Raw genomic sequence first — 25,184 nt, 5'->3', positions numbered from 1 at the left:
AAAACGTTCTCTGCACCTGGTTCCAGCACGGCTTCCTTCAAATCAGTACACTCAAAATAAAAAAGCTACTAAGTAATAAAAACATACCTTCCAAAAGCCTCTATCCTCATGTCACTTTCAGGGATGGAGATGTCTTGATTCTAAACCCTTTTTTGCCTCCTACAACTTCCTGGTCTATAACAGTACCTATTGCCAGTTCTGAAATTAAACTTGCATACAGTATTATCTTTTTTGTGCTCTGCAGTAAGTCTTATTCATGCCTTTGTCCACAATGGGCTTGAACAGCGTTATGTAGAAAGAGCCAAATTTTACTCAGTTATGAGTGTAAATCTAGAGTCAACGAAGTTACTCTGAATTTAAACCAGCATAGCTGAGAGCACAATTTGACACTAAGGGCAGGTCTAACAAGAACAGTTTGCCAGCATAGCTATGTTGGTGAGATTTATTGTTGACATAGCTAATCCAGTAAAAGCCACAGTGTTGATGCAATTATATTGGTATAAGAGTGCTTACTTCTTATAGCTTATTTCACTCGGCGGACCTGGAATAAGTCATAGCAGCAAAAGTGCAGTTTTGCCAGTATAAGGTATGTCCACAATAGGAGCACTTTGCCAGGATATTAATCTAGTCTATGTATGTTCTTATACTGCATTCATCACTGTAGTATCTGAGTGCCGTACAATAGTGCATTAAGCAATGCTGAACATCTCACGCATTTGTTCTCTCATTCCCTCCCCAAGAGAAGAAACACACACAGTGGAATGCCTTGGTTTGGTAGGGTATTTTGGGGGGAGAGTTCATTTTTTGTTAAAAATACATGTTGCTATGTATTTATGTAAGAGAAGGCAGGTCAAAGAAATGAACCTTGCAGTTGGAGTGGAATGTGCGGTTTATGATGGTCCTTAGTTCTTGTGGAATAAGCTCCCTGCATCTTGGATGAGCCCGAGAAAGCTGCCTCCCTTATTGTTGAGTTCTGTTGTGACAGAGGAGCATAGTTGTTGACCATGATCTTCATTCTAAAGCTTTAGGCAGCCTTCTAGGTATCCCGGACCCAAGCCACAGAATGCCTCTTTACAGCACAGAACCCTGGTATAGCTATATGGTGAAAGCACTCCTACTGTAGCCCTGTCTTAGGCCTGTTAGATAGTAGGTGCTTAATAATAGCCAAGTAGGCACCTGAGGCCCAAACTCTTCACTGCATCCAGTCTCTATAGGCCCTTCATACCCCACAGAATGCCCCCTACAACAGGCAGGGAAAGAGATGTATAAAGGCTGGCTACATTGACTCTATGCCAGGTGAGAATACTAGCATACCAGGGAGGATTCTTAGCTGGCAGGATGCTGCAAATTTCCAGCCAATCTGTAGCACAAAAGGGGAAGAGAATCTGACCCAGGGTGTATTTTTTTCCTTTATTATCTCTCTGAACTGCAGTTTCATTAGAACGTAATGGCAGTTTCCTTAGTTATAGCTAGAAATGGGAACCATTTTCCTATCTGCAGCAAACTTCTTGTGCATTTCCGTGTTCAGTACAAAATACCCTGTTTGGTATCCTAGTTCCTCCTTGGATTTCCCCTCAACTTTCACCTCATCTCCTCTTAAGTTCCTCCAACACCACACTTTATCACTCTCCCAGAGAGCAGTAGAACTTCCTCACAAATTGGCCTCATCACAGAACAGCTTTCTTGACTCTCTTCAATCCCATCTCAACAGCCACCTCTTTTCACTGGCTCTGAGTTTCTAATAACACTAGGAAATATTGAGTGATGATTTGATGGCTCAGGGCAGAGATAACGGACACCTCCTATGGAAGTCTAAGCAGAAGCACCAAGTATTATACAGACAGGTACATTGAACTGTTCTCTGATCTCTGAAAGGTGGTCCCTCCAGGTCTGAGTTGAGGCACATAGCTGTGGTACCAGGAGAAGCTCACACTGTAGCTTGTCCAGGCTGCATTGTTTCCTAGGGTACGTCCAGACTACCCGCCGTATCGGCGGGTAGCAATTGATTTATCGGGGATCGATATATCGTGTCTCATTAAGATGCGATATATTGATCCCCGAACGCGCTCCCCATTGACTCCGGAACTCCACCGGAGCGAGCGGCGGTAGCGGAGTCGACAGGGGAGCCACGGCCGTCGATCCCGCACCGTGAGGACGGGAGGCAAGTCGGAATAAGATAGGTCGACTTCAGCTACAGTATTCCCGTAGCTGAAGTTGCGTATCTTACATCGACACCCCCCCCTAGTGTAGACCAGACCCTAGATAAAAAGACTTTCCTCTTTGGGACTGTCCATCTAGCATCTCTCTCAATCACAAAATTCACTTTTATAAACAAAACCCTCCACAAATCCTTCCCCCGAGTATCTTAGTTTCCCAGGTGCAAACATTTGCCCTGAAACTTAGGCATTCAACTTTTCAATTTACTTTCAACTTTAACAAATGATAGCTACAAACATTACCTGGTAACATGTCATACAATGTGTATGCTATAATTAACTTGTATTTGAATGGAGTAATTGAATTTTTTAGTGTAATTTCTACAGCTCTCAAAAGTGTGCTAATCTCTTAACAGTAAAAATACAAATGCATGGTCTCTGATGATCCATTCTGGACATTACACAGCTAGGAAAAGTAACAAACAGTAGAAGTTAGGGGCCCCTAGAGGATTACAAAAATAAGATCATATGGTTACTCAGTTATGTTGCATGAACATCCCAAGAGTCCCATGAAAGATTGTTTGTTTTTCCCCTTAAATGACAAATTAAGATTTCTTATAGACAACATGGAACAAGTGCATTATGAAGGACCTGAGCAGCAGAGGGGAAGGTAGAGTGGCCTGGTTCATGGATTGGGCAGGACATTCCAAGCACAGGGGGCAGCATAGAGAAAGGCACAGAGATGGGAGGGGAAGAAGGAAACAAAGGAAGCATTGGGGCTTGCTCCAGTGGTGGAGTGGGACAAGGGTGCTTGTAAAAGTAATGTGCACAAATATACTGTATTACATTGCAACCTAACCTGTTTTATTTTAAAAAATCTTGTGTATTAATATTTTCCATTAAAAAGCTTGTAAAGAATTGGTTCTGTTAGGTAACAAAATGAACATACATACAGCGAGCCAATGATACATTTAATATTCAATCTCTTTTTTCCACTGTTTAAACACTTAGTTCACCTATAAACCAATGTGAATGGTGATGACTGGAATAATTGGCAAATGCAATATATCAACAAAGTTATACTGTAGTACACAAGTTTCACATTTCAAAAAAATTTAAACAGATATTAGACTTATGACCTAACATATGCAATCTAGTCCAGGGAAAACAAAACTTGTAAGATAAAATAGAAACGTAGTGAATTAAAGATCAGGAAAAAAGCAATGAGATTTACAGATGCAGATTTCCCCTCCACATATTTTCTAAAACTCTCTTCCCTGCGCTACATTTCCGAAACAGGTCAGGGAACTCAAAGCTGTAGTAATTAGAAACACTATTGACTCATCCCATATCTCCCTATGTAATCTCTTGTAGCCTATGATTTAAATTCTCGTATGAGGTTATATCAATCATGCACATAAACTAGTCTATCAACATTGGTAGTAAAAGATTGCACCATCTATGCAACAATATGTACTTAACCTACATTTATTGCAACTGCCAACCTTTTATTTTTACTGACACTAAACACATACACCCCCCCAACCAACTAGAGACAAACCACAAAAATGCTAAAAAGTTTGATTTAAGGTCCAACTGAATAAAGGTGCAGGTTCTACTGAACCCTTAGAGTGACAGCTGAATAGGTACGAAGGACCCATGGAATAGCAGGATTTTTACTACAGACGTACAGATATGTATAAGATGGGAGGTATGACACACTTGCATGGAATGAAATTGGGCTAGAGAAAAAAAAAAAAAAAAAGACTGTCACTCAAGCTTAGATAACTGGCAATAAACAAGTGTAAGAAGGTGGAGATCAACCTTGTCCATCACAGAAATGCTATTTATAAGGAAGAAAAAGGATCTGTTTCAAGACTGGACAAAGTAAGTCACCAACTAAATGGGACCCTTCAGTATTCCATCAACATCTGCCCCCTTTTTTAGAGAGAGGAGAGGAAGGAGGAGACTCTTCATTTCCAAAGCTAAGGGTGAAACAATATGTGGAAGAGTGTGAATTCTCCTGGGAATATAATATTTCTTCTCACACCATGAGCGGGATGACATTTCCTGTAATATGAGCTGCTTTAAAGCAAAGAAGTCCAGAAGTATACTAGGGTAAGAACATAATGGCCATACTGGGTCAGACCAAAGGTTCATCTAGCCCAGAATCCTGTCTTCTGACAGTGGCCAATGCCAAATACCCCAGAGGGAATGAACAGAACAGGTAATCACCAAGTGATCCATCCCCTGTCATCCATTCCCAGCTTTTGGCAAACAGAGGCTCAGGACACCATCCCTGCCCATCCTGGCTAATAGCCATGGATGAACCTATCCTCCATGAATTTATCTAGTTCTTTTTTGAATCCTGTTATAGTCTTCGCCTTAGCAACATCCTCTGGCAAAGAGTTCTACAGGTTGACGGTGTGTGATGAAATACTTCCTTTTGTTTGTTTTAAACCTGCTGCCTATTAATTTAATTTGGTGGCCCCTAGTTCTCAAAGATAAGCTTACAGTTCTTATTCATCAACCCCACCCTCCTACTGAGATACCTCATTACACATAAGTTGTCTCTCCTGACTAACACTTGTTGACTTGACAGAATTCCACTGAAGGCAAAGATGCCTTTTCTTCAGAACATCTATATGGAGCCTTAAATCTAAACAGAATAATTTCCGCACAACTGTACTACTTCAAAACATGTGCTTCCCTAACTAGACTGATAATCATTATCCAAAAACTCCATTAAATTGATAAGGTGTTTGTCTTTTTGTTATGCATCTGTACAGCTCCTAGCTCAATGGGATCTTGATTTGAGCCTCTAGGAGCCATCACAATAGAAATAATCGTAGTGAAGCTCATCAGATAGAGGAGTTCCCTTTAAGAGATTCAAGCCCTAGAGTTCCCAGGAGACAACGTTTTATCAGAGAGGTGTTGAAACAGTCAAGACTTTCACTTCTGTGAAGTGTTTGTTGTTGTTGTTTATTTTGTTGTTGTTGCTGCTGCTTCCTGTCTATATTTTGGTACTTCCTATAACTGTTTTAAAATCAAAGACATTTAGACAAAAGGAATAAGAAAGTTTTAAACAGGAAAGGGATATTTATTGATCCTCTAAGGTTTGTTCCTGGCTGACTTGTAGGCGGAGCAACTATAGGGTCCAGAGCGAGAAGAAAGTCCAAGGTATTATTTCAAGAGAGGACACAGTAGGGCTTGAGCAGCTACATTCTCTGACAAACGGTGCTACAGGACTTGGAATTCCCTGGCTGACTTCACTTTCGCCATGCTCTATGCAGCTGGAAAAGCTCTCCTTGAGGACTGTATTACAGAGAATCCCTCATGTGATTGATGTTTGGGCAAGAATCATCAAACTCTCTTTAGGATTCACTTATAAAACCCAAAGTCTGAACAGATGTAAGAGCTGGGATGCTGTCATTTTTGTCACCTGAAAAGAATTACCCCATACTAGCCACTTGTGGGGATAGGCCATGACTGTGACCCTGTTTCCAGAGGTGACTTGCTACAACTGCTATGAACTCAGGAAGTCAATGAGAGGCCAAAGGAGAGTGTGTGACATTAGAGATGTAGGTTGCAGAGGGAGCACAGGAGGAATTGTTGGTGCTAGAGTCTCATCAGTAGATGCAGGTAAGCATGTCAGAGACCTATGGATTGTAAATAATTCCCTGGAATGATAGGAATAATGGTTGTCCAGTTAGAATCCATTATGAAAGAATTCAGAGTAGCAGCCGTGTTAGTCTGTATCCGCAAAAATAACAGGAGTACTTGTGGCACCTTAGAGACTAACAAATTTGTTAGTCTCTAAGGTGCCACAAGTACTCCTGTTATTATTATGAAAGAAGTTATTTAAGATTTCCTGTAAGCATGAGACTGTGGTCCTTGCATCTTAAAGATGATCCCCTTGCCCTGTGAACATGGTAATCCCCTATTCCCTATGTTTTATAAAAGGATAAATATCCATTTGTTATGTTGAATTAAAGCCACTAGGCAGAACCTTCCTATGTGATGAGCATTTAGAGTTATTACTTGCTCCTAGTTCCTTAAGGAATTAGTCAAGGAATCCTGCTCAGAGAAGTGTCCATCAGACAAGGGAAGAGGCATACATTTATTTTTAACTGAGAGATTCCTTTCAAACCAAAATTGTATCCAGAGTGCCTGCCACACCATAGTTGTATCGTCATAGACCTGACATCCAGCGAGTTTGACCCTTGAGAGACTACTTTGCTAGGACCTGATAACAATAGCACAGAAAAAGTGCCTTTGGGGGACCATGAAAAAGGGCTTACATGGATTAACAAGAGCTCAGAAGAAAGGTGGTTAGACAATACCACTGAGAATTTATAAAATCTCTTAATACAGTTCACCATACTTTAATCCCAGTGTCTGCTGGACCATGGATGATGTAGCTGCAGATTTATATGATTACAATTGATAGTGATATTAGCCAGTAATATTTTTTCCTATGCCCAAGAGATATCAAGTTGTCATCTACATTCCCCATCTCTTTTCATTTAATGTCCCAAAATGGACCTCAATACCAGATACTAAAAAACAAAATTAAAATGAAGTTTTAAAAGTTTGGACTGGAGTTTCATTTGTACTTAAAACGTAGCAGTAGTGAAAAAAGTGACATGCTTTATTACCGTGTAGTGACATCATAAAATATATTCATTGCCAGTCCCTGATAAAGGGGTGACAACCTTGCAAAACTTAGTTCAACACTGTTTTGTCCTCCAACATACAAAAGTTTTGGTAGGTTTCATTGATTCTGTGCTTTGGAGTTCCTTTCAACTTCTGAGAAGCAGAGCCATTAAAGGTGTCACTGCTTACTGCTGAGAAATGGTCGGTCTTGCTGTGTTTTTTCCTAACAATCATAAATAAAAAAGCTTGGAGAGCCAGGAGTGGAGAATCTATACAATTACTTCCTGTAACAAACACATCAGCAATTTGCTAAGTTATTTTATAAATCAACAGTGGAGAAAATTTCTGATAATTAAACTTTGATACACATTATGTTCAATGTCAAAGCATCATAATATTGCCATTGTAGTGTCTCATTCTTGCATTCAGAGTCCCTTCAGGCCCCAGACTTTCTTGCTATCTCTTCAAGCTGACCTCCCAACAGGCTACACAATAGAAACACACCATACAAACCACAAGGAAGTGAGCAAAAAAAATTAAAATTTCCAACAAAAAGATAAAACACACACCACACTCCATATATTAAGTCGAGAGCTAATGATATCACCGACACTATATTTATATATGTATAATATATATAACACCACGTGATGTATACTGTGGCTGTGTATAAAATTTTTTAGTTTGAAAAATAAAAGATATTGCACTTAACATACATTTTTCTAAGTATTTTTCTTCATAGCACGATATATAGTCAGTATTTTACTCGGGTACCTTCTTTTATTCCTTGCAGTTTATCCATAGAGGGCATATAAAGGTTTAATATGTCGAGACAGAAAGCCATCAGAGGATCCAGTGACAAGAGCAACAGCCCAAACTGGCCACCAGGAATTCCAAAATTGAGAACAGACTTAAGCATGTGTTCATCCAACAAGGGATGGGCATAAAGGTTCTTCATCAAGACAGAAGATGTCCATTGCAAGGGCAGCTCATAAGGAAGGGAAACAATTGTTGAAGTAGCAACGAAGGGCATTTCAGTAGTTAGGACAACAGACTGAGCAAAGTGAGGCAGTTATGTTTGAATATTAGCATTCATCTGTACATCAATCCATGCTGGTGTTCAATACTTTAAAAGATGCTTAGGTGTAGTGAGGGAAGACAGGAGTAAAGAATTAGGGAATACTTAAGTCGAAGAATACCTATACAGTGTTCAGACAACCAGCTGTCTGTGTTCTCTGATCAGTTTTGTTTCTGAAATGCTGGAAGATGCTGCTGTTGTGCAACAACTTCTGCTTATTTTTAATTATTTTTTATTTCCTATATTTTTCAGAAGTTAAAGCTGGTATAGCCCAGGCTGAGTCCAAGGACCATGAACCCTGCCTCCCCTGAAAAGTATTTCAGTTGAAAATCAATAGCAACAAAAATAATGGGGTTCAACTTGTCATATGGAAAAACACCAGGTAAATTCGAAAGAATTCTCAAAAGTTGGAATTAACTGAGAAAAGTTTATAGTATCCCCTATTTGGAAGTAGTTACTATCAAGAGCAATATATTTAAAAAATAAGTCCTTTAAAAAAAGGGTATCAAAATATTGTCAGATATTTCCTCAATGGATTTCCAATCTGATTTAATACACCATAGAAGTTCAAGGTAGAGGCAATTTTAAACAATATTATTTGCTATTATTTTTTAGAAGAAACATTAAGATAAATTATTAATAATTACCAAATTAATGTTAGATGTTTGATCACAAATATTTATGCGATTAAAATCCACAATGACTATAATTTTGTGCTTTGTGAATTTAAGTAAATTATGTTTCATATTTAGCAATTTAATAAGGGCCAAACAGAATTCTCATCTTCCTGATTCTGGGAGAATAAATCATTTTAAATAAAAGACAATGTTCTGCTATGACAAAGAGCCAAAAGATTACCTATAATTAAGATCAACAGTGCACTCCCAGTGTACTGGTAAGTATAACAGATAAACTCTGATTATACTGCACTTGCACAGGTTGTGTCAGCTAAATCTTTACACACCTACATAAGCCATGATATCAGCACTGCAAAACATAGGACCTAATCCTGTGAGATGCTGAGCACTCAGCTCCCCTTGGAGTCAAAGGGAGTTAAGGTCAATCAGTACCTTAATATGACCTGGTCCATAATTATTAATTGTAATAGATTGATACAAATATTCCTCTGTACAGTTAGAGTCCACCTTAATTAGTTTGCTAAATGGTCCAAAAAAGTCTATTAGATTTGCCACTTTTCCTTATGGTCTATCTGCCATTCATTTATGTTCTCGCTCAGAATACTGTACAATCTATTCATTATTCTCACCAAAAAAGTATTTTAGGTCATAAATGTACAGTGTTGTCTCTACAAATACTTAATTTTCCTTCCAACTTTTAATTGAAAAGCAGCATTTCAAATCTTTAAAATGTCCTGTTGCTGGTCAAAATAATAAAAGGCACAGACAGGTGAAGGGACGGCACTTTGCCACTTCATCTGTGCATGGCCTCAGGCACTTAACCCCTCTTGACTCAATTCTCAGTTCTGGTTCTTCTCAGAGCGGATACAGGTAAGCAACACAAGTGGCATAAAGCCACTCTATTCAGAGGCTGGCAAGCGGCTGCTTTGACCTCCAGAGGGCTACTTTGGCACGTGTCTGGTTGTCTATGGCCCTATGGACTATTCCAGCAGCCAGGAACAACCAGAGCAAGGAGATGGTCTGACTTACTTTTTTGAGGATGGGGGTCCTGGTGTGCCCACTGTGCTACACTTATGGACCTTACTCCTTACCCTTTACAACAAAAGATTTTCCCGGTGATTGGCTCCACTGCGTTTATGGCCTCTGCACCAGTGAGCACAACAAAGAATTGCACCCTCAGTACCTCAATCTCTTTCCATCAGTTAAATGGAAATAATAATGCCCCATATCTGTCTGACAGTACTATTTTGATTAACAAATGCTAGTACAGTATTTTGGAGATTTAAAGTGCTATGCAGAAATGTTTGATTATAATATAATAGCAAAAATAGGTCACAATGTCATTAAACAATGACAGTAAGATACCACATCTATATCTGCAGGAAGAGAGTCCTTGCAGCTGAGAACAAACCTGTTAGCTGGGTGATTCCACCCAAATACCTTGATTACTTACCTAGTAGATCACAAGGCCTTTTATATGGGTGCCAAGCCATCATTCCACCCACAAATTCTACGGCCTTGCACATCTAATGTAAATCTTGTGCCAACAGAAATCACCCATTCTCACACTGTCCTAGCTGAGCCCTGCAAGACCAGGGTGCAGCACGGAAGAGACTGGCTCTCCTATGCAACTGAAGTATCCATTAGGATCATGCAATTTCAGTGTATTATTCCATTCAGGCTTAAATCCTAGCACTGTTCAGGCAGAGACCATCATCTCTCTTCCAATGGATCCTACACCAAACATGTCTACTCTGAGGACAGAAAGATATTTTCAACCTGAAAGATAGCACACAGTTTATTCCCCATTTCAGGCCTCAGTGCACTCATTTACCCCACAAAAAATTAATTGAAGAGACAAATAAACTCACCTTAGCAGGAATTTTGAACTGGGAATGTATTTTTAAGTGTAACGGTACATTGTGCTTTAATAACTACCACTGTAGATTTCTTAGACAAAAACACCAATGCAAAAAGTTATTAAAAAAAAAAATGTTTCAAACGCATGTGTGCATCCCACTTCTTTTTTACTTTACAGCAGAATTTAACAAAGTGATTGCAAATGCACATTTTCTTCAGAAATTATCCAAAGAATAACAGAAGTTCAATTACTATATTTCTTATATGAGAACTCTCCTGAGATTTTTGGTAATAGGGCAATGAAGGAAGTTTTTCTAAGCTATCAGAAAAATATTTGCTGTAGTAGCTCAGCTGCAAGAGATGAAAGCTTGAAGTATCAGGAAAGTTATATTTAGAAAGTCCTCCCTGCATTCAGTTTATACAAAATAGATTAATTCAAACCATGATGTTTTCAGTATATTTCATTTGGCCTGCTATTAAAAGTAAATAAAAGTAGTACACCAGTGAGAAGCAAAATGGGAGCACTTGACAGGGAGGAGAGACCCCTCAACTCCAATTTCAGCACCTCACACCGCTATCCTCCATGGCCTAGACAAATCTCTTAGGACTCGATCCTACAAGCCCTTGCAGGGTGCAGAGGAGAAAAATCATTGACAGTACAAGGGTGCTGGAACTAGGGGTGCTGGAGGGTGCAGCAGCACCCCCTGGTTTGAAGTGGTTTCCATCATACACCATTTTGTTCAATGGCTTTCAGCACTCCACTATAAAAATTGTTCCAATGCCATTGTGACCGTACAACCCATGCTTGTGTGTGGCAGGTGTGCCAGCCTCAACTGCTCAGGGCAAAGAAATACATATCACACCTCCATATGGCCGGGGCTGTAGCACCATGCTTGAAAAAGCAGCAGTGTAACAGCCATTTTTTTGAAAAAATTGATAGTCTGGCTAGAAGCTGATCTTTCAGAGCTCCACCTGCCCCCAACCTCACAAGACAGTGAAGCATACTGTGCCAAGCTCAGCAGCCCTCCTTCTTCTGAGAAGCTCCCTTAACCTTTCTGCCGCAGTTTCTTAACCTGTAAATGTAGGGTTAATATTGGGGATGTATGGGATCCCTACCCAATAATGCGGTAACAGAGATGTAGGGATTTTTGTAACATGCTTTAAAGACTGAAGTATTCGATAGAAAAAGACAAGTATTACGGTAACTAATTAAAGGAGAAAGTCAAAATGCATTATCAGTTTTAGCCATATTCATAGGTTTTTTCTATCAATTAAATTGCAGAACTGTCCTTATGTTCCAACTGCCTGGAACAACCAATGCCTACAGTATTCTGATTTATTGTGGCCAACAAGTGCTATATGCTTTTATTTTAAAATGTATAATATTAAAGGATATCGTATTAAAGAAGTTCACGTTTTCTAAACTGGTTCATCTGAGAATCATTTGGGCTCAGCCAAAGACAACACCACCACAAGCCTTGGAGAACAGCTGCTAAAATCATTTATACAACTGTCAAAACGTACTTACATTATTTCTTTCCATCATTCCTATAGATTATCATCTGGGCCAAGAAGACATTATTCCAACTAATTCCACAACAGGTCTACTTGGGAACTCCACACAAAATGAATTTACAACCATTGTTTTGCCAGTGCTTTACCTCATCATATTCCTGGCAAGCATCTTACTGAATGGTCTAGCAGTATGGATTTTCTTCCACATCAGAAACAAAACAAGTTTTATCTTTTACCTCAAAAACATTGTGGTTGCAGACCTCCTAATGACACTGACATTTCCATTTAAAATAATTCAGGACTCGAGACTCGGACCATTGCACTTTAACTTTTTTCTATGCCGATATTCCACAGTTTTGTTTTATGCAAACATGTATACTACGATTGTGTTTCTTGGACTCATTAGCATTGACCGGTATCTGAAAGTGGTAAAGCCATTTGGAGATTCCAGAATGTACAGTATTACTTTCACCAAGATTTTGTCTGCATGTGTTTGGGTTGTTATGGCTTTTCTAGCGTTACCAAATTTGATTCTTACTAATGAATATCCAACAAAGAAAAATATAGATGATTGCATAAAACTTAAAACTCCCTTGGGAGTAAAATGGCACGAAGCAGTCATTTATATCAATACCTGTATGTTTGTAATAGTACTTATAGTACTAATAGGATGTTATATTGCTATATCCAGGTACATATACAAGTCAAGCAAGCAATTTATTAGCTCATCAAGCAGAAAACGAAAACACAACCAAAGCATAAGGGTTGTTGTGGCTGTATTTTTCACATGCTTTCTCCCATATCATTTGTGTAGAATACCCTTTACTTTTAGCCACATAGATAAACTTTTAGATGATTCAACACATAAAATTCTGTACTACTGCAAGGAAATGACACTTTTCCTGTCTGCATGTAATGTATGTCTAGATCCAATAATTTACTTTTTCATGTGTAGATCATTTTCACGAAGGCTGTTCAAGAAATCAAATATGCGAACCAGGAGTGAAAGTATCAGGTCACTTCAAAGCGTCAGAAGATCAGAAGTGCGCATATATCATGAATACACGGATGTGTGAGGTTATCCTCACAGAGACTTTTGTTCATTTGCAAGAATATATTTGTAAAGCATGTAAATAATAAAATAACTCTTTTGATTATCTGTGTGCTTGACATATATATCGCCAAACAAAATCTGAATATGCATATTAATTTAGTAATGACCAGCAGTTTACTTCTTATTCACTTCAACTTGCTAATAGCTATCCTTAATTTAAAAAAAAAATTACACTGAACGACCAGGATAACAGACTCTAATATTCACCAGGGAGAAGTTTTTTAGGCCACCAGAAAGCAGCAGCAACTTAAGCAACAGCATTTATGTACCTTAAATTACTGACTAAGAGCAATCTCACTAACCCATAGGTATTATTATTCCTTCTGGCTTGAAGTTTGTTTAATTAGCTCCATTGACTATCCCACTTAAAAACTGGAAGGAAAATGTTTAATATCAACCTTTATTCTCATTGAATCCCTGCCTATACTCGGCACTTCTTCTCTGTAGAAACGAGCAAGACACTAAAGGCAACATCTTACCCTAACCCAGTTAAAGGGAGGTGCAAGAAGGGGGGCAGCAGAGAATTCCCAGCTCACACTGTTAGTACTAAGCCAGATGGGTCAGTGGGATTAGAGGCAATATGTTACTTATTGCAGCTCAGAAACCGAGCAGAACGTGCACAATCCTGGCTGCCTACACATATGTATGATGGCTGGACTAGGAGTATGCCCTGGCAACATCTGGGGGATAGAGCACCAGCAAGTACATTACTACCTGAGATCTTAAGAAGATGATAGGAAAGTATCAGGCCTGGATTCTGGGGTGACAGACAAGAGGCTCCATATGTTGTATTTTCACCAAACAATAAAGTACAGCATTTTGCCCCCGAAGTACAGCTGAGGAGTCAAATTCTTTTTAGCCAGCTAGCAGGCAAATAGTTATAGGGAGGGGATGGTTTTATCTAATTCCTGTGCTGGTGTACGATACCCTAGGTGTAATTCCTGCCTCCAGCTTTTTTTTTTTTTTTTTTTTTAATTTTTTAAATGCCTCAGATCAAATCATACAATGAAATAAAACTAAAAATATTATACTTCCCTCTGTGCTAGACATACTGCTATATTATATGACACATGAAAGAAGACTAATAACTTCAGCTCAGTGCTAAGAAAGTCAGTTATGTGTGCAAGAGGTGTAGGATTAAATTTTTAATGGATGAGAGGCTTAGCAACGGATTCCTCTTAGGCCTGGTCTACACTAACCCCCAAATTCGAACTAAGGTACGCAACTTCAGCTACGTGAATAACGTAGCTGAAGTCGACATACCTTAGTTCGAACTTACCGCGGTTCAGACGCGGTCCACACGCGGCAGGCAGGCTCCCCGTCGACTCTGCGGTACTCCTCTCGCCGAGCTGGAGTACCGCAGTCGACGGCGAGCACTTCCGGGATCGATTTATCGCGTCCAGACCAGATGCGATAAATCGAACCCGGAAGTTCGATTGCCAGCCATCGAACTACCGTGGTAGTGTAGACCTGGCCTTAGTATACAAGTACACAAGTTACACAGCGCCATCTAGAGGAGACACCTTTTTCTGTTTTCAATATATCTAGCTCTCCAAGATTTATCAAGTGCCAACCACAGTATTATCTAGACTCAAACCTACCATCTGAATCAAACAAATCCAGCTTTTCATTTCATCTTGATTTATGGATTTCAGACTGATGACCTAACTTAATTTTGTGTCTGTGGTTTTTTTTAAACAAGGAAAGATTATAGTAATAGACTTTAAAAAAAAAAAGAAAAATACAAAAAAAAATTTCATTTCCCCAGTTGTCCCCACACCCATCCCCCAGACTTTACTGAGAAAAACACAATGAAGAAGTCATGGTTGGCAACAGAAAAGATTCATCTGAAACAATCGCTTCTACTGAAAATTGATGTATGAATATTTGAACACTAAACAAAAAAGTTGCATAGGTTTCACACCGTTACCTTATGTGTGCATAGTACAACATGAACAAAAATTTAAGAAACTGCTCCTGTGAGGTGCTGAACAACTTAACTCCCAGTGATGACAATGAGAGCTACGGAATCTCAACAAACGTATGATTATACCCTACATTTTCAAATCATTCACAGAAAAAGATGGCACTCTCTTCTTTACAATACTTTTGTCTTGTAAAATGAATACAGGGTCTATTTCGGCATACAAGTGTCTAGATATATGCTCACTCACACATGCATTTCAAGCTCTAGATTTTTTTGGCAAAGGCAAAATATAATATCGTGCATGCAAGCAGGTGAAATTCACCTTTTGGAGAAGAGCTCCCATAATGCCCTCTGTGCCATGGGATACACATATTGTCCCTTCACAGGGGCTATTACTCCAAACTGTGAAATACATGTGATCCAGAATAGTATAACAGTGGATGTGTAAAGAAAGAGCTGAGATAATTGGAGGGGGATAGGGGGAGGGAAGCTGCACATAGCATCAATTAGTGTATCAGAATGTGCCAAAATGAAGGGTGCTAACTAATGAATTATTCCAGATGAATGAAAAATATGTGGGGAATCCTTTTAAGTTGAACCCCACACAAAGTTTGTGAGCCAGCACTTTTTACCTTGAATGAACACTAACAAGCCTTATGTTTGTGAACTGGTCAGTCCATCATTTAATTCAGATGGTCCACACTCTAAAGTAACAATGCTCTTCTTAAGGGTACATTTTCAAAGCAACGTACAGGGTTTTAGCCACATGACACATATTGACTAACATATTATCCCCATACTAAGTACTATGAGCTACTTTTAAAATGCAGTCAAAATAGCAGTGATCTTACCTACCAATTAACAATTTGAAATAATTAGAAAAGGGTAAGTATACAATGCATCTTGGAGTTATAAGGAATTACTATATTGCATATTGGGACAAAATGCTCAGAGACACATTCTTAAATGAGGGTTAAAATGTGGCTATCATAATTTGTCCTTTATCATATATTTTCAACACTATTGATATTCTGATTTATAAGCTTCTCTTGCATTTTTCCCGTATGTTTAAATTGCTAGTGCCATTTTATCACTGAGAGATAGAGTATGATAAAGAGGCTGTGTAAAAATCAATAATCCTGATGAGACAAAACACATAAGCTTAAGTTTACTTTGTGGCTAGAGAAGAAGCAAGTTTGGAATAGGGGGAAACATATATGCATAGATAAAATGAGCTCTGTAAAGAATGAATGGGGAATTTAAAATGGGGGCTTGGGTTTTTTAAATGACAGAATTTTTGGAATTGAGAAAGCACACAGACAGTTATAAGCTATGTAAGAGACTTCATATCTAGATCCTCCTCCTTTGGAGGGTCTTCATTTTTTCCTCAGTATCTCGACAGTTATTTGTTAGGAATTCCACGCCTCCCTTGAAAACTTGTTTCATTATCTACAAATTTATTTCTATTCAAAATAAAATTTTCCTTCCTGTTCCATATCTGCTGATTACTGAAAATAATCCTCACCAGGACTCCTCACCACATGCACACTTCTTTTGTGAACTACTTGTACATACTCAAAGACCTTCATAAATCTTCACTCTTTTCTGCAGGCTATCCAAATTAAATTTTCTTTAATCTCTCCTCAAAGGTCATGATTAGTTTTTGCCCTTATGAGGATCCTCTAATTTATCAGTGTTAAATTCTGAAATACAACTCATCATAATCCTAGATTTTTTAGTTCTCTCTAACAACACTAGACAGTATGCTCCCATTCTAAATTTGTGCAATTGATTCATCCTCCTCAGATGAACAATGCTGCATTTGTCCTTCATGAATCTCATTTTATTGATCTCATCTCCCATTTCACTAGTTTATCAAGTCCATGCTGAATTTTTAATTGTCCTCTAAAGTGTTCTCTGACTTTCCCATGTATTTCCTACCATGCTAATTAGTTTGATCTGTGTTCATTTTCTACGCTTTTAAAAAAAAATGCTTGATATTCACAGCATTATTCGATACCCCATATCAAGATGATAGCATACTGTGTCATTAAATTAACTTGCTTTTTATTTGTTTAGACAACTGTATTATCCATCTTCAAGTAATTCTGCCCAAACTCAGTTTCTCAGGAAGAATACCATACCATGGGGAATGATGTTGAATACTTTACTCAAGTCAATAAATACCATATAACACAGACTCTTTTTCTAGATAATTGATTAAATAGACACACAGTTATATTGGCTCATCAAGAACACTCTAAACAGAGTGGACATTCAGAAGTACCTGATAAGCCTACCCTCAGGGGCTGCACACTGGCAGATGAAATTCAGTACTGACAAGTAAAACAAAATAAAAAAAAAAGATGCAAGCTTGTAAAAAATCATTTGAACTACTCATATCCAGGAGTACTAAATTAACTAATCACTCAAAAGAAACCTAGAGGCCATTATGGGTAGTTCAATGTAAACATCTTAATTCAAAAGGTAAACAAAATATTCAGAAGTATAAAGAATAGGATAGAAAATAATACTGAAAATATTATGTCATCACCTAAACTCCTGGAATACCCTCACCCTTGTTCAGTTGAGGTCATGGTCTAGCAGAAATAGGAGTTCAAAGATAAGCAACACAAATTATTAGAAGCAGAGAGAGAGAGAGAGAGAGAGAGAGAGAGAGTAGAAAGATCAGAAATGTTACATTACTGAGGAGACTAATTAAATGGGACTGACAGACTTATACAAAATAATGGTACTGGGAAAATAAATTGGGTAGTTTTGTTTACCTTCTCTCATAATACAAGGACAAGGGAGTATTCAAATGAACTGAAAAGCAATTTAGAAGCAATAAAAGGAAATACTTTTTATTAAAATGCCTGTGGAACTCATTGTCATGACATGACTGAAGTCAAAAGCTTAGCAGAATTCAAAAGATATTAAACATTTGTATAGATAATGAGAACACCCAGAGTTTTACATCTAGGAGTCAAAATGGAAAATCAAACATAGCTGTACTCTTCCAAACTATGCTTATATGAGATGCTTCCCACAGTACTATGAGCAAATGTTCCAAATGCAATCACATATGATGTCTGGATTCAGCTCCCACTTTGTGTGGTCTGAATACACACAGGCTCTGCTGGGCTACTGCTTGGCTTTGTCTCAATGAGGCTTGTATGCTCCTTTGGGCTTCTTGATATTAGCTCTCCCTTGCAGGGTTCAGATGCTCTGATAGGCAACTTGGCATTGGCTTTTTTTGTTTGTTTGTTTATTGTGGGGAAGATCATTAGTGGTACCTCCTAAGCCCACTCTCTTAATATGCTGAAATGAGGCATTAATCACATTACATTGTGCAAATCTCTTTAATTTGATCCTCCCCCTTTCCTACATGCTTGTGAGCAATGATAGAATTAACAGTGTGGACATTTAATGTATTATCATTGAGGAGTGAGTTAGTACCCACCGAGATGAACAGTACACCTCTCAGAGGTATTGTTCCAGGTTCTGCAAATGCAGGCAGAGATCACTAAAATCACTGACATCAGGACACATTTTTGAGGCTCTCTCAGCAAATATCTAGAGACTTACCAAAAAAAATAAAAATAAAAAAAGAGCTTAAGTTCTGGAGCTCAAGAAGCCAGCATGAAAAAGGTGCCAGAATGCTGTACCACTGTTTACTAACCCAATCAGAGATCTGGCATTTAAACAGGATATAAAGCCCCATACCTCAGCTCAAAAGTCAACCACTAACTTTGATTAGGAAGAAATGTTCTTCTATGGAGGACACAGTTGTCCACTACAGGGTTTCTTGCATTTTCCTCTGAAGCATCTGGCTACTATCAGAGATACAATACTAGATAATATGAAGCACTGATCTGATCCAGTATGGTAATACCTATGTGTCTGTGTCACATTCCCTCTTTTCCCCCCTGACAATGAAGAAAAATCAAGCAAGTTTGATAATATTTGGCTATTACAACTCCAGGTGACAGACAGCGTAACAGGTTTTGAAAAACGGGATCATTTTTCTTTTCAAATTAATTGATTTTATCATGACTACTGTTCTGTAATGCAGAAACAATTGTTGGAGTGATTTTGGTTTGGACATGGTACTTTATATATTTTTTTCTTTTCTAAATTGCTTAATTCCCACTTTACAAATGATCAAACCAACACAGTAATACCGATAACCTTATCTGCGGGCACACAGAGTCAGCAGCAGACCTAGCATTAGAGTTAAGAAGTTACCGACTCTTTTTTGTACTTAATCCGCCAGACCAACCTGCCTTTCATTACTAGTTCATGGTTTTACCAGCTAAAGGACTAAGGCCTTGTCTACACTACTGCTTAAACTGGCATAAATTGCGTTGCTATGGGTGTGAAAAAACCACCCCCGGAGTGATACAACTTACATCGACTTAAAGTGGTGTCTACACTACACTATGTTGGCGGGAGACGTTCTCCTGCTGACATAGCTTCTGCTTCTCATTAAGGTGGAGTAATTACGTCGACAGGAGAGAGCTCTCCCATCAACGTGACGTGCCTTCACCAGATGTGCTAAATCGGCACTGCTGCATCGATGGCAGCGGTGCTGATTTAGCATGGTAGTGAAGACAAACCCTAAGTAAAATAAAAACAAAACAAAAAAAACAGCAGTAGTAATTAATTCACTGGGCAGTAGAGCTAATTGAAAGAAAAGTTTGTTCCTTTTTTCCATTTGAAAATTTCAAAATTTTCTCTGCCAACTCTACCTGGCAGAGATTACTAACATCACTGCTGATTGTTTACAGTAATTACTACTTCAGTAACCATCTGAAGTGTGAAATTGCTTAAACAGCAGTATTTCACACTGTCAATACAGGCACTGTAGCCTGGTAGTTTAAATGTATCTTATGCAGTGCACTTAAACTGCACAATCAGAAGGTGGCAATAGTCCACCATGCATTTGCTTTGCTCTACCAAAAAAAAAAAAAAATCACCCTTTTAATGTAGAAATGACATCTGGTTGACAAAATCTGACAGAACAAATTTCTCTTAGGAAAATGCAGTTTCAGAAAAATCTAAGTTTTATGGGAGAATATCTATCTATTTCAGAAAAGTTTTTGACAGGAAAAAGGCAAAACAATTCATCTAAGCTTTCTCATTTCATTTCTACAATTCCAAAACATTCATTTTGACTTTTATATTAATTTCATTATGTTCATGTTATTTATATTACATACATATAAAATATATTATAATGTTGTAACATTATTAAAGTATCAGAATGAACTATTGCAGAATTTCCTTCTCACTAAAAATTTCAACTTTTCATTCTGATTCAAAACTCAGACAAGTTTTGAAATATCTGAATTTCCCACAAGAAGGAAATTCCATATTCTGATCAACTTTAGTAGAAACTGAGGTGTATACACAAGAAATTTAGGCCTGATCCTTTAACAGGATCTGACTAGCGTGGACCCTTTGGATCCCACATAGTTGTTGTAAAGGTTCATGCTAGCAGATCATGTAGAAAGATTTGGGCTTTAAAGACAGGTGTTTACCTTTCACATTTCTTTATAATGATATTAACAAGAGTTATAACTGAAAAAAAAAAGTACAAGGGCTTGATTTTACAAGATAAGAAGCATACTTCTCAGCTCCACATCAAAGATCAGATTCATGCCCAAAGACTGCAACAGAAACAGGAAAAGAAGCTACACCAACTAATTTATTCAACATCTGATCTACTCTGATAGAAATAAACAAGGCAACATGCAGTAGGAGTACCCTTTGTTTCACAGTCTGAATAGTAATAATCATAATATTGTTTAAATTGTCTCCCAAGCTGTGCTGAACAATTATAGTTTTAATGTTATACATATACATCTCCTTATAATCTCTGCTTTGCATCATCTTCCATGCGACCCGTTGGCACTTCGAATAACCTGCAAGGCCTCCCAGTGACAAGCAGGTACATCTACCCCCAGTCTCTCCCCTCCAAGATATCTTGTTTCACAAAACCTTCCTATAGTGATCTCCTCATGTCTTATGTCTTTGTGTTTTTCTGTCCCACATCATACCATGTTTATAAGGGCCCAAATCCTCCATGCACTTTCTATTAGGCACAGCACCTGTCTCATTCACTGAATACCTTACAACTTCTCGCTCTTACAGAAAATAGCTCCCTTACTACACAACCCTCATTCTTCCTGCAAGGCAGGTGTCCTGTGGAGAAAAAAAGCATGCAATCACATAACTAAAGACTGCATTATAATGTATATGCAGAATAGGGATGAATTAAGGTTGCATGGGCAGCCTTAATTCTGGCACTTCCCATCTTTTGAGTGCTTGACCGCAACCTTAATTATATTCTTTTAACACAGAATGCATGTATGTGTGTGTAATTTCCTAGTTTATTAAAATAGAAAGTGAAAAAAAATTCCATCACATGGAATCATATTGATACCCACACACTGACCTGTGCCACTTGCACTAATGGAGGAACTGATTCCAGTTGTAAGTTCTCTTTTATGAGGACCAGCACTAGAGCGGGATGAAACGTTTTGCCAGATATCTGTTGACAGCAGAGGAATGGTGAGATTGAGGAATCCTGAGTTCCATTCCAGGCTCTGGATAGGATCATACAGTAGTGAGCAGAGACTCCTCTGCCCATTTCCCCAAACCTTGACCCTTCTGCCTGACCCCCTCCAACCTTGTCCCTGTGCTGCCTCTTCCTCATCCCTGGTTCCTTGTCCCAGTCCCATTCTCCTGGCCTGCCTATTACCACTCTCCACTCCTCAAGATTTTCATCCCTGTCCCACTCTCCTTGCCTTGCCCTCTGGCCTCCACATCCAATCTGCCTCTTCCTTTCCCTCCCACTGGCTCCCAGACCTAGTCTCCCACCCTGGGCTCCTCATCCATTCTCTGTTTTCCCCACTGTCCTTCCTTGGCTCCTTATCCCAGTCTCTTTGCTCAGCCAGTCTCAGTCTCCTCCCCTTCCCCAGCTCCTCACCCAACCTTAGCGTTCCCAACTTGCTCCCAGTCTACCTGCCTCCACAGATACACATTTCCCTCACTAGTTCCCAGTCTAGCCTCCTTGCCCAGCCAGTTCCAGCCTTCCCTCTCCCTGGCCTCAAGTCACCCCCCTCCAAGCTTCCAGTCTCAGTTTCCTTGTCTCAGCTTTTGTCCCCTCAGCATTTGAATCAGACAAACTTCCTCCTCCATGTTGCCTGGTCCTACCCTAACCCAGAACAGCCACTGCAGGGCAAGTCTGGCTTCACTGAAGTATCTCTGAGATGGAGCATGCACTGTCAACACAGGTAGGAGCTGAGGGGATTGAGCACACTCAGTCTAATCACACACAGGAGGCTCTGAGGGCATGGAGTATGCTCAGTGGGGATGGAACATGCACAGTCCAGTCACACACAAGAGCTGTGAGAGACTTGACTGTGCTTTGTGATCTTCACAGATTTTAGCTGCTAAAAAATCTAAGATGTTTTTACTGAGCACGTACCAACTGACTTTTCAAAGATTTATAACCCAGCCAAATTTGGGCAGATTTTCACAGGGATGCCAAGAAGCATCTTCCTAACACAAAGGCCATCCTCCTGCCAAATTTCAAGTCCCTGCTCCAAAGAACAGGTACACTAGAGTTCTTCAAAGAAAAGGACACTAGAATATTTCTAATATGAGTAAATCAAGATATTTTCCCTAGCCTCGTTCTCAGAAACAGCTGAACCATTTTGGCTGACATTTTTGGAGAAAAAAACAAAGACAAAAAAATCATCCTGATGCAGTATCTGGCATGGAAAATCTCAGCTCAAGTGTTTGAACTTTGACAAAGTTCTAAGAAACTGAAAAGCAGGGTTCTTTATGGGAAGCGTTGGGCAATATTTACAGGAAATGTTATCAGCCCCCACATATACATAGGTCATCAACAGCACATATACATTACATTCTTCTCTCTCCTTCTTTGTCCAGGAACAGAGATGATTAGATGATTGTATGATGGCTGAGGATCTGGTACCCATTTGCTTGTTGATAAAAGCCACTGCCAAATTATTGTAAAACATCACCCTTTACATCTCTCTGAATAGGATTTGAGTTAAAGCTCTTAGGACATAGCTGTGTGCTCTGAGTTGGGCCAACTGACACTTTGTTGGAGGTCTGTTCTTCCATTAACTTTGGATTAGTTTGTTCCCTAAATGAGCTTCCCTGTTCTTCGAGATGGCAAAGATTTTCTTCACTAAACTTCTCCAATTCTGACAGTCTGTGACCTTCTAAGTACCCCTTGCCAACAGGACAAGGGAGTGCCAGGATGATGAGTCCTAGAAATTTAGAAACTGCTGGAAAAGACACATGTGGAACTTCACTCAAAACAGTATGCTAATTCAAGCGACCAATGTTCTGATCCAAGACCTCAGACCTCTGATAAGTATCAGAGGGGTAGCCGTGTTAGTCTGAATCTGTAAAAAGCAACAGAGGGTGCTGTGGCACCTTTGAGACTAACAGAAGTATTGGGAGCATAAGCTTTCGTGGGTAAGAACCTCACTTCTTCAGATGCAAGCCTCTGATAGACATGACTGGAGAGCAAACCTTGTGCCCATCAACTTCTGAATCCTGTCCTCCAGTAGAAATAAACTTCTGTGGAGATTGAGATCCATGACAAGTCCTAAAAATAACAGACTGTGTGGAGTCATTCAGCTCCTAGTGGTGCTGACTAATCCATGCTGTTCCAGAATAGAATCTGGGCTATGAGACAATTACTTGGAGGCCTTTTCCAGGCAGTGTGCTCCAATGACCAGGTCATCTTAGAATGGGTATACATGAGCCCTTTTCTGGCTGAGGAAAATACAACGTTAACTATACTTTGGAAGATATCCTTTGTGAGAGGCAGATGGGCAACAGGTAAAGCAGAATACCAGTAACAGTGTCTGTAGCACATAAAGCGGAGATATCCCCTAAGGGAGGATTATATAATAACCTGGAGATACTTGCTATGAAGAACACCTGGCAATAGAGAAATTCAAATTTCCTTTTGGGAATTGCTGCTAACATGGTTTTAACTTAGAATAAGAGAATCATAGAACTGAAGGGAGTGCAGGAGGTCATCTAGTCCAGTCCCCTGCACTCAAGGAAGGACCAAAGTATGCATCAGAGGTAGTCCAGGCTCAAAGCTCTCCATAAAAAGACATACCGAAGAGATTTAACAGAAGTAACTAGTTTATCACTTGTATTCTGTTACTTGTGTTGTTTTAATGTTTTCATTTCTTCCTTCTAATAATAATAGCAGGCATGGTTAATAACTGTGATTATTTTGGTCGATTTTCATCAAGGTCTCCTAAGGTATGTAAAAGAACCACAGTAACAAACCGTGGGAGTCACACCCCTTAAGACCAGGGGTTCTCAAACTGGGGTTCGGGACCCCTCAAGGGGTCACGAGGTTATTACATGGGAGGTTGCGAGCTGTCAACCTCCACCCCAAACTCCGCTTTGCCTCCAGCATTTATAATGGTGTTAAATATATTAAAAAGTGTTTATAATTTATAAGGGGGGGTCGCATTCAGAGGCTTGCTATGTGAAAGGGGTCACCAGTACAAAAGTTTGAGAGCCACTGCCCTAAGACAGAATCATAGAAATGTAGAGCTGGAAGGGACCTTGAAATGTCATCTAGCCAAGCCTTCCATGCTGAGACAAGATCAAGTATACCTAGATCATCCCTCAGCAGGTATTTGTCTAATCTGTCTTTGAAAATCTCCAATGACAGGGATTCCACAACTCCCTCAGAAGCTATTCCAGTCCTTAACTATCCTTGTAGTTAGAAAGTTTTTCTTAATAACTAATTTAAATCTTCCTTGCTGCAGATTAAGCCCGATTTCTTGTCCTACCTTCTGTGGACATGGAAAACAACTGATCGCCATTCTAACTCTTTATAACAGATCTTAACATATTTGAAGACTTATCAAGTCCAACCTCTGTCTTCTTTTTCTCAAGACGAAACATGCCCAGGTTTGTTTGTTTTTAAACCTTCCTCATAAGTCAGGTTTATCATTTTTTTTCTCCTCAGAACTCTCCCCAGTTTGTCCACATCTTTCTTAAAGTGTACTGGACACAGGACCAGATGCAGTACTCAAACAGGCTTCACCAGTCTCAGTTACCTCCGGTGTCTTACATACAACACTCCTGTTATACATTCCAGTATGACATTAGCCTGTTTTGTAACTGCCACACATTGTTGGCTCATATTCAATTTGTAATG

General features: G+C 39.1%; 2 protein-coding genes across 2 annotated transcripts in view; one reads left to right on the top strand and one right to left on the bottom strand.

The window, feature by feature from the left end:
- Window positions 1-25,184, bottom strand: part of MED12L (mediator complex subunit 12L) — a 306,083-nt gene that overhangs the window by 131,301 nt on the left and 149,598 nt on the right. The window lies entirely within an intron of this gene.
- GPR87 (G protein-coupled receptor 87) lies at window positions 8,239-12,979 on the top strand. The gene is made up of 2 exons (XM_065411075.1): window positions 8,239-8,272; window positions 11,943-12,979. The coding sequence occupies exons 1-2, from the start codon at window positions 8,239-8,241 to the stop codon at window positions 12,977-12,979; spliced, it is 1,071 nt and encodes a 356-aa protein (XP_065267147.1).

Source organism: Emys orbicularis, chromosome 9 (genome assembly GCF_028017835.1).
Source record: "Emys orbicularis isolate rEmyOrb1 chromosome 9, rEmyOrb1.hap1, whole genome shotgun sequence".
Taxonomy (NCBI): Eukaryota; Metazoa; Chordata; order Testudines; family Emydidae; genus Emys; species Emys orbicularis.
The sequence above is the reverse complement of the archived record's forward strand: the minus strand, read 5'-3'. Positions and strand labels throughout refer to the sequence as shown.